We start from the raw sequence: 15,038 nt of genomic DNA, 5'->3' as shown, positions 1-15,038 counted from the left end.
GTATGTAAAGATTCCTGGTGAAATCCAACAGACATCTCACCATACCTGACTGAAAGCACCTGTACTCAACTATTTATCAGAAAATACATTTATTAGGGGGGCGTAACACCCGAAACGCCCCCCCCCCATGAAGCTACGCCCCTGGTTGTCATGGGCTTGTCTGTGTCACCTAGTCATAGGTTGACTAACCGGACGGGTCAAGCGTGATTTTTACCAGGTGGTCATGAGATCATCCGTGAATGCCTCGTTTAAGTTTAACAGATGCTTTGAGGAAGCTGGCTCTGATTAGAGTATTTCCTTTAGTAAGTTAGATTTCGTCTCAAAAGTAGCCAGTTGCAAGTCCAACTCCTTCACTGGTCTGTGTACTTTCACTGCGAAAGTCTTTGTGGAGGTGTCTAGCCCACTGGCGTTCTGTATGTCCAAGCAAAATCCTTCATCTGTATAGCGAGGGGGGGAGTAAATTGTCCACCTCCTCCTCATCAGTGTCAACGTAAACATTTTACAGGCCTTGGAACACATTAGTTGGAGCTGAAAAATGCCTTGAGCATCTGATAATACTGGTGTTGTGGATGAGGCTGCAGGTCTGATTCAATCACTACTGGCTGCACCTTGGTAATTTCAAAGCGTGACATAGGCCTTGTGCGGCCTAACATTGGCTAGCATTGAACCAGTTCCACTACAGACGCTGCTGGAGTCAGCTTCAATGCAGGCATGGAGTGAACCAGCATGGACCTTGGAATTGGAGTGGAAGTCTGGACCACCATCAGTATAGGACTGGAAACTGGTCCCAGTCAGGCACTCGGCAATGGGGGAAGGCTGTTTGTTGAAACATCAACTGGAGGCTCCTGAGACTCAGGGGACCAAAGGGATTCCAAAGACAGCTGGTAGTGTCTTGAAAATCTGCAGCATGGCCTCTCTATGACCTCAACGGGTCTTGGCATCAACAATGACCCAAAGAGCTTGTTCTAGGACCAGCTGTGGAACCAGATCAGAATTAGAAACCACTGAAAGTGAAAGATCTTTGGAGTGCCATCTTTGCAAGTGATTTCGAGTGACAAGAACTTTTGGCTTGCTTTCGTCTTTGACTTGCCTGAAAACTTTGAGTGGGAGCAGGACCTCCTGCAGGACCTATCCTGTGACTGAGTGTGTAAGCAGCTCCGCGACTTGTAGTGAGAATGGGCTGCTGCTTCAAGTGCAATCTATTATTTTCTTCAGTGAGATGGAGCTTCCCTTCCTGCTCCCTGTAGGAAAGTACCATCTTGCCTGGCATGTTACCCCCATTTTTCACTGTATATATGTTGTTTTAGTTGTATGTGTCACTGGGACCCTGGTAACCCAGGGCCCCAGTGCTCATAAGTGTGCCTGAATGTGTTACCTGTGTAGTGACTAACTGTCTCACTGAGGCTCTGCTAACCAGAACCTCAGTGGTTATGCTCTCTCATTTCTTTCCAAATTGTCACTGACAGGCTAGTGACCATTTTTACCAATTTACATTGGCTTACTGGAACACCCTTATAATTCCCTAGTATATGGTACTGAGGTACCCAGGGTATTGGGGTTCCAGGAGATCCCTATGGGCTGCAGCATTTCTTTTGCCACCCATAGGGAGCTCTGACAATTCTTACACAGGCCTGCCACTGCAGCCTGAGTGAAATAACGTCCACGTTATTTCACAGCCATTTTACACTGCACTTAAGTAACTTATAAGTCACCTATATGTCTAACCTTTACCTGGTAAAGGTTAGGTGCAAAGTTACTTAGTGTGTGGGCACCCTGACACTAGCCAAGGTGCCCCCACATTGTTCAGAGCCAATTCACTGAACTTTGTGAGTGCGGGGACACCATTACACGCGTGCACTACATATAGGTCACTACCTATATGTAGCTTCACAATGGTAACTCCGAAAATGGCCATGTAACATGTCTATGATCATGGAATTGCCCCCTCTATGCCATCCTGGCATAGTTGGCACAATCCCATGATCCCAGTGGTCTGTAGCACAGACCCTGGTACTGCCAAACTGCCCTTCCTGGGGTTTCACTGCAGCTGCTGCTGCTGCCAACCCCTCAGACAGGCATCTGCCCTCCTGGGGTCCAGCCAGGCCTGGCCCAGGATGGCAGAACAAAGAACTTCCTCTGAGAGAGGGTGTGACACCCTCTCCCTTTGGAAAATGGTGTGAAGGCAGGGGAGGAGTAGCCTCCCCCAGCCTCTGGAAATGCTTTCTTGGGCACAGATGTGCCCAATTCTGCATAAGCCAGTCTACACCAGTTCAGGGACCCCTTAGCCCCTGCTCTGGCGCGAAACTGGACAAAGGAAAGGGGAGTGACCACTCCCCTGACCTGCACCTCCCCTGGGAGGTGTCCAGAGCTCCTCCAGTGTGCTCCAGACCTCTGCCATCTTAGAAACAGAGGTGCTGCTGGCACACTGGACTGCTCTGAGTGGCCAGTGCCACCAGGTGACGTCAGAGACTCCTGCTGATAGGCTCCTTCAGGTGTTAGTAGCCTATCCTCTCTCCTAGGTAGCCAAACCCTCTTTTCTGGCTATTTAGGGTCTCTGTCTCTGGGGAAACTTTAGATAACGAATGCAAGAGCTCATCCGAGTTCCTCTGCATCTCTCTCTTCACCTTCTGATAAGGAAACGACTGCTGACCGCGCTGGAAGCCTGCAAACCTGCAACATAGTAGCAAAGACGACTACTGCAACTCTGTAACGCTGATCCTGCCGCCTTCTCGACTGTTTTCCTGCTTGTGCATGCTGTGGGGGTAGCCTGCCTCCTCTCTGCACCAGAAGCTCCGAAGAAATCTCCCGTGGGTCGACGGAATCTTCCCCCTGCAACCGCAGGCACCAAAAAGCTGCATTACCGGTCCCTTGGGTCTCCTCTCAGCACGACGAGCGAGGTCCCTCGAATCCAGCGACTCTGTCCAAGTGACCCCCACAGTCCAGTGACTCTTCAGCCCAAGTTTGGTGGAGGTAAGTCCTTGCCTCACCTCGCTGGGCTGCATTGCTGGGAACCGCGACTTTGCAGCTACTCCGGCCCCTGTGCACTTCCGGCGGAAATCCTTTGTGCACAGCCAAGCCTGGGTCCACGGCACTCTAACCTGCATTGCACGACTTTCTAAGTTGGTCTCCGGCCACGTGGGACTCCTTTGTGCAACTTCGGCGAGCACCGTTTCACGCATCCTCGTAGTGCCTGTTTCTGGCACTTCTCCGGGTGCTACCTGCTTCAGTGAGGGCTCTTTGTCTTGCTTGACGTCCCCTCTCTCTTCAGGTCCAATTTGCGACCTCCTGGTCCCTCCTGGGCCCCAGCAGCGTCCAAAAATGCCAAACGCACGATTTGCAGCTAGCAAGGCTTGTTGGCGTTCTTTTGGCGGGAGAACACTTCTGCACGACTCTCCACGGCAAAAGGGATCCGTCCACCAAAGGGGAAGTCTCTAGCCCTTTTCGTTCCTGCAGAAACCTCAGCTTCTTCTGTCCAGTAGAAGCTTCTTTGCACCCGCAGCTGGCATTTCCTGGGCATCTGCCCATCTCCGACTTGCTTGTGACTTTTGGACTTGGTCCCCTTGTTCCACAGGTACCCTAGATTGGAAATCCACAGTTGTTGCATTGCTGGTTTGTGTCTTTCCTGCATTATTCCTCTAACACGACTACTTTGTCCTTAGGGGAACTTTAGTGCACTTTGCACTCACTTTTCAGGGTCTTGGGGAGGGTTATTTTTCTAACTCTCACTATTTTCTAATAGTCCCAGCGACCCTCTACAAGGTCACATAGGTTTGGGGTCCATTCGTGGTTCGCATTCCACTTTTGGAGTATATGGTTTGTGTTGCCCCTATCCCTATGTTTCCCCATTGCATCCTATTGTAACTATACATTGTTTGCACTGTTTTCTAAGACTATACTGCATATTTTTGCTATTGTGTATATATATCTTGTGTATATTTCCTATCCTCTCACTGAGGGTACACTCTAAGATACTTTGGCATATTGTCATAAAAATAAAGTACCTTTATTTTTAGTATAACTGTGTATTGTGTTTTCTTATGATATTGTGCATATGACACTAAGTGGTACTGTAGTAGCTTCACACGTCTCCTAGTTCAGCCTAAGCTGCTCTGCTAAGCTACCATTATCTATAAGCCTAAGCTGCTAGACACCCTATACACTAATAAGGGATAACTGGGCCTGGTGCAAGGTGCAAGTACCCCTTGGTACTCACTACAAGCCAGTCCAGCCTCCTACACTCCCTGATTGCTTTCCGATGGCCAAGGACACCTTTCACAGACGTCTTTGAATTGTGACCAGTGTCCAAGCACCGCAGTCACACGGCATGAGGGTCTTTGACTGACATCTGCTTCCTGCAATCCCGGCATTGTTTGAAACCTCTTGTTTCTAAAGGAGACATCCCTAGCACACTGTCTGAAAATGTTTTGGGGAGTTGTCGATAGATAGGCCAATTAGTTGGGAGTAGAGATACAAATGTGTGTTGAAGGGCGTGGAAAGAAAACAATTGACAGCAGGGCTAAGGGGTAGTGCCTATATTTGGCTGCGTGCAGTCATTTCCAGGCTATTACGAGGTCTCCACTGAACTACACGGCGCCACAGAGCTGTGCATGGAAGTCACTGCTGGGAGAATTCTCCAGATCCAGTCTGGGATATTCCAAAGTTCAGGAGTCTGAGGTTAGCAGCCTATATCAGAAGTGTATATTTGAATGCAGTGGTGACACCTAAGGGCAATAAGTGGGTGTTTACCAGTGAGTAACAAATGGAGTGATCATCTACATAGTGAGAAATCTTTCTGTATTCACAAAAGATATGCAATGCCTTACCCTTATTTATGAGCACTCTTAAATTTACATCTATCTCGGCTCCTAGTAGGTGGCGCAGTTAGCACAGTTCATGCTCCCCTGCATTCTCGCCCACCTTTATCCAGGTATAACTTGTCCAACAGCTTCTGGCCCGACTCCAGCTGTCATTGAACCCATGGAATGTATATGATTTTGCAGTTTCTGCCACCACAACTGGTGCTCAAATTCATTGTGAGATTGTTTCTTCTCGTTTAGCAAATAATCTAATGGAGCCTGAGCTTCTCGTTGCAGAGCAGTTGTACATCTTTTTGTCACCAGTCATGCTGCTGTAAGTATGTTTTCTTCTGTACCGGATTAATGATTTGATTACTGTAATTGTTCTTATTACTGGGAGCATTCTTGAGTCTTGCCCTGCTCCATCATCCATCCGTTGGCTTCTTCATTCTAGACTCTTCCCCTCCTCTACCTCTCAGTAGTAAAATGAGGTTTGGCTCACCCCAAACTTCATTTACTACTATCATCTCCAAACAGCCCTCACTAAATTCTTCCCTTATGTATCTCTCCTTTGACTCATCCCAACCCTCATTTTACTACTATGATCTCCCTAATGCCTTCCTACGGGCTCTTCCCTCCTCCATCTCTCCTTTGTATTCATCCCAAACCTCATCTTAATACTATGAACTCCCAATTAAAACTTTCTAAACGCTTCCCTCTTCTATCCCTCCATTATCCTATTCAATCAAACGTAACAGACTCACATGTCCACCGCTCAAATGAACTCATATTTCCCTCTACTAATCCACCACTAATCCTTTTGGGTTCCAGAGTAGCGTGCTACTCGCCGAAAAGCGCTTCAACGTCGTCAGGGGTAGTAAGAGCTATATAAATACAATTACAATCTGTTGGTCATGAAGAACCCTGTATTAATAGTTATATGGCAGCCAAAACGGTTAATAATCATTACCGTAAATGCTTTTTGAGTTAATATTGTTACATTGAACGCACAGAGTCCAAGCTGAAGAAGCTTGAATTTTTAACTTTGGGCATGAGTCATTTACATATTAGACTCCAGTTTCCTCTGCTGAATACAAGTTACCCTGTGGAAAGAATGCCACACAATCTTTTTTTCAGGATAAGCACAGCTACCGAGTTTTAAGATTGCTTAAATGTGACATTTCCATGGTTTCAGGGTACTGATGAGTAATATTAAATGACCAAATGTGTAACACTTGGGAGTGACATTTTCTCGCCAGTAAAAGCACTAACCTTTACAAACATTAAAGATAAACGGTAAGTTCCAAGTAGGATGTTACTTCAAGGGAAAGAGAAGTGGTCTTTAAATAGTCTTTCTGTTTTCATGATGCATTTCTAAATGTTTTTTAAGAAAACTGAAGTTTTGTAGTTGCAAGCCTGGCAATTTCACTGTGTGTGCCACACAATCATTCTCTGTGTGGAATTGTGCATCTGAAATATAAAAAAAGAATGCCTCTGGTTATCACTAACAAATTTAAAGGGTGGCCTAGTAGGTTAATGCACCTACTGCAGAGATCAGACAACACAACTTCAGTGAAGAGAGTGTGTTGTCTGATCACCTGACTAGATTTCCTTTCCACAACTGTCTGGGGAGTGTGTCTGCCATGCTGAGCACTTGCCTTGAGAGTGCCTCCAATTTTTTTGGCCGGACCAGACAGAGTGGCATCGGGCTGCTGCAGCAGCAGACAGGCTGTGCAGCTCACGTAGACTAAGGCCACGGATCATCATGATCAAGTCCACAGTTCACTATCACCTCTCCTCACTTAGGGCCAGATTTATACTTTTTTACGCAAAACTGCATTAGTGCAGTTTTCCGTGAAAAAGTATAGCGCCGGCTAGCGCCATTCCAAGACACCAGCCAGGCGCCATATTTATGTAATGGCGCTAATGCCCTGTTAGCATCCTTGGAAAGGACGCTAACAGGGCAGGGGAGGTGTAGGGGAAACTGGGGCCTGTGCGCCGAATTATGGTGCTACACTGTTTAGAGGCAGAAAAATGCCTCTAAGCAGTGTAGCGCCATTTTCTGGCGCACAACCCCCATTGACATGGCTCCTGTGGTGTCCCTCTGGTGTGGGTGTCCCTGGGGCCAGGGAAGGACACCTGTGGGCACTTTCCATGGTCTCTGACCATGGAAATCTGCCTACAGGTCCCCTTACGCCTGCCCATACCCAGGCGTTAAATGATGGTGCTAAGCCAGCTCGTGCTCAAGGAGAGAATGCAGAGTGTTTGACACCAAAGACAGGGGAAATCGTTCGGGCCATCATGGAGCTAGACATGTGGGGTTTGCCCAGGTGCCAGTCCATGTTATCCTATGGACCGCCACTCACTTGCGGTAGCATTACGTTTTGAATGCTACCACAGGGACAAGCTGCTGGAGCAGGCTGGCATGGCAGGTCTGCAGGCTCTGCTTTTTCTAGGGCCAAGCAGTGTGGCGCAATCAATGCTGCAGCCCAGGTGACCTCTTTACCATCCCTGACCACTGGTACCATTTACTAGGGCCTTATAGGGGAGGTAAAGTTGTTGCCAATTGGATTTACAAAATCACAGTACAATTTAAGGGAAAGAGCACTGGCACCGAAGCCTCATTAGCAGGCCTCAGTGCACTTTCAGATCAAAAACGACAGCATCGGTAGTCTAAATGGGGCAAAAGGTGTGGGGGACATTTGTAAAGAACCCAGTTTCTTACAAGTGACGTTAATACTTTTGGCTATTCACCATTTACCAGAGTAAAGTTACTGGAATGTTAAAATGTACTTGTCCCTGCCTCTTGAAATAAGGAGAGGATGCTTTAAAAAATCAAATATGGCAGTAAAGCTAGTATTGACGTTCCACATACTCAGCGGAGACCTCTGCAATAGGGCTGCAGATCTCCGCACACAAAACATACAGGAGAGGGACAGGACACCTCCCCAAGTAGGTTTGTGAAAAGCATTTTGAAGTAAGTTGGCAGAACCACTGTAGTACTACTAACGCCCCACTATTTGCACAATTTCACAAGAAACCTAGCCGAACGTCAGAAGGTATTTGGTATTGTGCACAACCTGCACACACACAGCTAGAGCAAGCTGATGTCTAACAGGGAAACAAAACAAATGAAAGTTTTCTCCTGCTATTCATTTGGGGGCTTTGTGAATTTAGAAAAACTTAGAAAGTTACTCCTAACAGAGATGGAGTTTGAACTTTCTTTTGAATCAAGCCTTTGGCACCTACTGACAAATAGTGCATCTCAAAATGACAAATACATATTGTGCAAGACTATCTGTGAAACAATTATTAAATCAATTTATGGGGAAAGTTGGCTTTGTAGATACTTACAGTACTGTGATGCACTTCTCAAAGACAGAGCTCCTTATCATGCGCATGTGATTTCCCTCCAGATCTCTGCAGTAAATAAAAAATTGATCCTTGTTACTAATATAAAAATAATTAATACAATACAGTTATTAACCTTAATTTTATAATTACCATTATCAAGCTAAGTATGATGAACACAGTATATGCCACCTATTGTATTATAAGGACACTGGAAGGCACTGAGGAGTTCTATAACCCAGTGGTTCCCAACCTGTGGTCCGGGGACCCCTGGGGGTCCGCGAATCCTTCTCAGGGGGTCCGCGACTGCTCAGAAAATTAAATTATATGAACAGTTTAGGTCCCCAATGACTCATTGGGGGGGTCCCCAGATTCCAATAATGATTCAGTGGGGGTCCACAGAACTCAAAAGGTTGGGAACCACTGCTATAACCAAACAGAGGAACAGTGCAACTAGCTGAGGGCCTAGTTCCACTCTTAAGCGGCTTGCAACAGCCCTAACAGCGCAGATACATTTTAGCCCATACACCCCATAGACCTTATCATAGCTGCTAGATGGCCTCATGCCATGTGACATGCCTTGACCCAGTCTTGGCTTTTTAGCCAATTTGAAATTTTCAGCCTATATTTTCAATGTTGAAAGCAATAATACAAGTCCCAGAATCAGTCACGGCTCGTGCGCGCGCTGAAGGGGCAGGACGGTGCATGGAGGGGGGGAGAAGGGAGAATAAATATTACATAAATAAAAAAAAAAGAAAACTTACCTGCCTTGTCGTGAGCCCGCTGCTCCTTCTTGCTGGTCACTGAAGGCAGGCACAGGCTCCCAGCCTGCCCTGCGGCCAATCTTGACGCTGCTCAGAGCAGTGTTAGGATTGGCTGGGAGTGCCCAGCCATGATGCTCCCAGGCAGACTGGGAGCCTGTGCCTGCTCTCTCCAGTGCGGAGAGAGCCCTGTGTGCATGTCTATTTGACCGGCCCAAGACAGCCGGCCAAACATACAGGCGCACTGAGAGGGAGTGCTGTGCACTTCCCCTCAGTGCTCGTCACAGCCCTTAGCCCCGCCCCTTTACAAGAAAACGATAATAAACTGAATTTATTATCATTTTCTTGTAAAGGTTTTGCAGCTGCTGCTGCTGGCGGGTGGCGACGCTCCTCCCCCCTAGCAGAGGAGGCGCTGCTGCCCAGAATGCAACATACTGGAAGCTAAACAAGTAAGATTGGTTGAAAACATCACTCATTACAGTAGGCAACCAAATATTACCTTGTCTGCTTTGGTAATTGTAATAAACAGCGACAGAGCCAACAAGGGATTTGAATAAATACAAGGTTAGGAGATTTTCATTCGTAACATCTACAGATAATTACAGGTGCCACAGGCATTACATTGTCAATATGCGAAATGTCTCTGTTAGGTGTGGGCGGAGTTCATGGAGTTCCTCTTTGTGGAACTCCAAGAAGTGACAAAAAAACGTTGTCGCACTACGTGGAGTTCCGCAAGCGGAGGAGTGCGTTAGGTCATGCCGTTCCCATCGATTTTTTGCGCCGGGTGTTTGTCCTGCGCTGAAAAATCAGTGCGAATGGCACCACGTGCAGCTTTTTTTTGCCTCTCGAGTAGATTTTCTACTCCATCGGCATCTTCCTCAACGCGAACGGAAGGTTTCTCGACACAAGCGGTAACAATTATCCGCGACCACCCGCGTTGAGAAATCTAGCTGGGAGGTGGACTGAGTAAGATTTTCCTCACTCTGCAACTTAACATTTGCGAGCGTGAATGGGGAACTCTAAGCGCAGTGAGGAGTGGGACAAACTCTGCAAACCAAGCTGAGCAGAGTTCACTGCCCACCCCTGGTCTCTATGACATCAGAACCCCTTTCACATGAAATTTTCTAAATATAAATTTGTACTTGCAAACACCCTTGTATGAAATTTATTCAAGATTATGGCACAAATCATGTTTTTCTATAGAATTTACAGGTCAAGTGAATTGAGACGTTATGAACAGCATCACCAATCTAATAGATGATTATTCAAGATAATAGTGTATTTAAATTAATCCCTTGTTGGCACTGTTGGTGTTTATTACTCATTACAGTGGGTCACTTAGGCAGTTAAAACTTGGTGTTGTGCTTTTTAGCAGAGCTTTTTCCTCCACGCATTTGCTTTCTCCTCTAACCTTCACCGATGAAAAACAAGCACTGGAAAAGCGTATATGTCTTGCCTACAATATTGAGTGCCACCAAATTGCCTTTGCCAATGCTTTTCATTATTTTTTTTCTGCTAAGGTCTCAGCAGCTGCCAGGTGCTACTTAGGGCCTAAGGACAAGTCTGGTGGTCTGTAGACCACCAGACTCGCAGTGGCAATCTAGACCACTGCTGCTGTGGCCGTCCAACTGCCACATTACGCACCTGGTGGTCCAGCCGCCAGGGTACCGCTGTCTCCACTGGGATTGGTGATCCCGACGGGCTGAGGGTGGGTGCAGGTTGCCATCAGCCAGTGTAGCGCTGCCCTGCTGATTACAACCTGGTTCTCCTCCAGCCTTTTCATGGCGGTTTCACCGTCATGAAAAGGCTGGCGGAGAAGAGGTGCAGGCGGCCACATGCCGTTGGCATGGGCAGTGCAGGAGTCCCCCTGCCCAGCACCCTCGTAATGCGCTGGTGCCCCCTGCAGGCGGAAGCATTGCCGCCGGCTCGATGACGAGCCAGCAACAATGCTGCTGCCACTTTCCCGCTGGGCTGACGCGTGGAAATCTTGGTCGGCCCAGCGGGAAAGTCATAATGGGGCTGACGGGGAGTTCGCCACTACAGTGGTGGCCACCCTGTCGAGAGTTTGGCAGACCGGTGTTTCCGTCCCCCAAACTCGTAATTAGGACCTAAGTCACTAACCTTTCTTTTTGCTCTACCTTGCACAATTTTTATTTTTTTATTTTACTGCTCTGGCATCGGGGCCTGACCAACTATGGGTTCTGAGCAACTGAGCCAAATATTATCCCTTCAGCACTTGACTCTCAGTGGCAGCGTGGGTCGAGCAGACCAAGGGGGTCATTCCGACCCTGGCGGTACAAAACCGCCAGGGTTGCGGATGACGGAAGCACCGCCAACAGGCTGGCGGTGCTTCCTGGGCCATTCTGACCGCGGCGGTAAAGCCGCGGTCAGAAAACCGGGTCCGGCGGTTTCCCACCGGATTTCCCCCGGTTGCCCAAATCCGCCATGGCGGCGCTGCTTGGGGATTCTGACCCCCTTCCCGCCACCCTGTTTCTGGCGGTTTTTACCGCCAGGAACAGGATGGCGGGAATGGGTGTCCTGGGGCCCCTGGGGGCCCCTGCACTGCCCATGCCATTGGCATGGGCAGTGCAGGGGCCCCCTAACAGGGCACCAGCCTGCTTTTCACTGTCTGCCTAGCAGACAGTGAAAAGCGCGACGGGTGCTACTGCACCCGTCGCACACCTGCGGCCCCTTTCCTGCTGGGCCGGCTGGCGCTACCTTAGGGAGCGCCAGCCGGCCCAGCGGGAAAGTTGGAATGGCCCCAGCGGTCTTTTGACCGCGGGGCGGCCAAATGGCGGTTCCCTCCAGGCGGGCGGCAACCGCCGCCTGCCGGGGTCAGAATGACTCCCCAAGTCTTTTTGGGACAGCAACCCCAATAATTGAATGTCCAGCCAGACACTTGCTTTTATGGAAAAAATTGGATCTAAAAATGAACACAAAGTGAATAATGGCACACAACAAACAATACACACAGTCTTCGTACAACCGGCACTCTAGCATTGTCCAGGTAATTCCCTGAGTCCCATTTCCCTGTTTAACGATTGTGGTTATTTCCCAGTTTTGTCATGCAACTTTCAGGTTATGCCCCGCCAGTTTGTACAAGTCTTAAAAAGTCCATAATGGCTTCTTAGAAATCAGAGTGTCTCAGCGCAATAGTTCCTTTAGTCAAAGCAAGTACCTCCAAAGACTTCTGAACCCTTGTGCAAAAGATCAGGTTCCAGGAGTGCTTAAAAAATGAAAACCCTCTCCTGGGATTAGGGGTTTATTCGTTGGTAGACTTAACACAACTTTTTAAAAATATCTGAAGGGGGCTGTTGCATTTCAAGCAGGCCCCAAAACGGCATTTAAAAAAATTTGGTGGTGCTTCGTCCCCTTATTGGGGAACGATAGAGGAAAAATATTCAGATCTAAAGGCCTCCCACAGGCTTATGAGGTGCTTCTTGGATCTTCCAATGAAAATTTAATTAGCAACTTTCTATTGCATTCCCTGGGGCTGTTTGCTTTAGTTAAAGCATGGCCTTGTGCTATGCTTCTCTTTTATGTTGGTGGTAGGTTGCCCATGCTCCCTTGATTGGGTATCCCTGCCCGCACAGAAGCCTCCTCTCACCTTCTCCGTAGACTCCGCTCCAAGGACAGCCTGCCAGGAGATCACCAAGTGCGCTGCTGGAGGGGAGCATGATGCGGCTCCTCGAATCATCTGTAGCGACTCATCATAGTGGGCTCAATCTCAGGGATTGTGCCTGCGTCCATACCGGGCTGCAGAGGCAGATGAATTCCTCAGTGAGACTACCTTGTTGGTTGGTTCACCATCTATATCACTGCGGCCACTCCGGCTGCATCCTGCACCAGGAGGGGTCCCCAACACTCGCCAGGCGTGTCGCAGTGTCCCACAGATCCTTGAACACACAGCTGGGTTACCCCGCCGTTATCGCAGGATGTGTGTCAGGTTGATCCGGAGTCCAGGAATCACACGGGCGCCATCTTTGTCAGCAAGCTCTGCCTTATTCCCCCACCATGAGTGGGCATTCATAGAGTACCTCTGTAGTGCTTGCTGAAAGGCTTTGTGCTCACTGCATACCTGTTGGCGATATCTCCATTACCACTCAGTTTTGCCATACTTAGACCTACAGATACCATACAGGTATCAATTTCGGGGTAAACTATACACCGGATGCATGTACGCTGTCACTTTTGTGATAACTGTACTTGTACAGTTTCATATTTTCCTGACTCAGCTGTAATCAGATTCGAGGCCTTTGTCCCCTCTACTGGGTCAAGTTAATTCCTGTGCTTGTTAGCAGAAAGATCAGAGGCCTTCCCACACAACAAAGACCATAACACTGCTTGGCCCAGTTCCTGGAAAAGGAAAGGGTGGAGAGGAAATGTGCATGAGATAGTTAACTCTTTACACTATATCTGGCCTGGGCAAGCCCAAGCCCACAGAAACAAAGGAGCAAGACCAAACTTCTAAAGCAAAACACAAGAGGAGCTTAGCTTTGAAGTTTTGGTGGAAAGGGATCAGACAACTGTCAGTTGAGGCCTGGGCTGTGGCTCCCATGGAAGGTCTTTGCGTAGACAACTTGAAGTTACCATGATGTAATGCCTCCGAATGCTGTGCAGAAGGGTTGGGGCATGGATTGAGTAATTATGTGTCAGAACTTTCCAGCCCCACATAAAAACCCCTGCCCAAGGGAGAGACACTTGAGAAGATACTGGACCTGGTCTGCAACGCTGGATTAATACCCAGCTCGCTGGATGAAGACTTCTAAACCTCTTCAAGGATGGACTTTATAATTCTTAAACATGAGCTGGTGCCCAGGACTGGGATGGGTCTCTCCTGAACCATTGGTGTGGCCATATTGTTGCCCCCCACCCCATGGCACAGTAGGGGGAATGGGCCTATTGGGGAAACTTGATAACTCCCCTGAAACTTATGTGAACTACCCCTTAACTCCACTGACACATAGGTGCCCTCTATCAACATCAGGACAGTGCGCGCTCTACAGGTGACTAAAATGCAAAAATCCAGTCTTTATGCAAGAGCATAATTCATGCATTGTGTTTATATGCAGTTTGTTAACCTTTTGCATTGCAGAGTTTTACCTTGAAACCACTATTAATGATGTGTGCAAATAATGTTCATTTGCAAGGTATTGCTGCAGGCTTACAGAGTGTATCATGGTGTGGACCCTTTCTAGGACCTTCTAGAAGCTTTCCCTGCAGAATGACTGGGTGTGGTTTGTGGGCTGGGCCAGACTCTATATAAGGGAGCCAGCCCAGCTCCACGTGCTCACTATTCAGAGGTCCCGGTGCAGAGCAGCAGCAACTTCCTGAGCTCCTGTTCCGGAGGCCTACCTTGATGTTCCAGGCCTGCCCCACATTATATTGGTGATCCTCGAGCAGGGTGGTAAGGCGGAGGTCGGGCTGGGCCCCTGACCCCGTTCTCAGAGATTCTTGAATTTTGGGCCTACTCGTGGAACTTTCAGAGTACGCGAGTCATTGCATCATGTAAACCTTGATGTTCGGATTGACAAAGGCTTGCACAATCATTTCATGGCATTTGCATATTCTTGTTAGAATCGGCACTGTGCGCGATTCATTTCCCGCATATAAACCTTGATGTTCAGATCGGCAAAGGCCTGCGCGATCATTTCATGGCATTTGCATATCCTTGTTAGAATCGGCAGTGTGCGCGATTCATTTCCCGCATGTAAACCTTGATGTTCGGATCAGAAAAGGCTTGCGCAATCATTTCATGGCATTTGCATATTCTTGTTAGATTTGGCAGTGTGCGCGATTCATTTGCCGCATGTAAACCTTGATGTTTGGATCGGCAAAGGCTTGCGCAATCATTTCATGGCATTCGCACATTCTTGTTGGAATCGGCAGTGTGCGCGATTAATTTGCCGCATGTAAACCTTGATGTTCGGATCGGCAAAGGCTTGCGCAATCATTTCGTGGCATTTGCATATTTTTGTTGGAATCGGCAGTGTGCGCAATTCATTTCCTGCATGTAAACCTTAGTGTTCAGATCGGCAATGGCTTGCGCGATCATTTCATGACATTTGCACATTCTTGTTCGAATCGGCAGTGTACACGATTCATTTCCCGCATGTAAACCTTGGTGTTC

The 15,038-nt window shown here is 48.0% G+C and overlaps 1 protein-coding gene across 1 annotated transcript in view; it reads right to left on the bottom strand.

Moving 5' to 3' along the window:
• Positions 1–15,038, bottom strand: part of LOC138261292 (relaxin receptor 1-like) — a 682,359-nt gene that overhangs the window by 187,528 nt on the left and 479,793 nt on the right. The window contains exon 9 of the mRNA XM_069210109.1: positions 8,151–8,216. Within this exon, the coding sequence (XP_069066210.1) occupies positions 8,151–8,216 (66 nt within the window). The remainder of the gene's footprint in view (positions 1–8,150; positions 8,217–15,038) is intronic.

Source organism: Pleurodeles waltl, chromosome 2_1 (assembly GCF_031143425.1).
Source record: "Pleurodeles waltl isolate 20211129_DDA chromosome 2_1, aPleWal1.hap1.20221129, whole genome shotgun sequence".
NCBI classification, from domain to species: domain Eukaryota; kingdom Metazoa; phylum Chordata; class Amphibia; order Caudata; family Salamandridae; genus Pleurodeles; species Pleurodeles waltl.
Note: the sequence above shows the minus strand (reverse complement) of the source record. Positions and strands in the feature narration are given on the sequence as shown.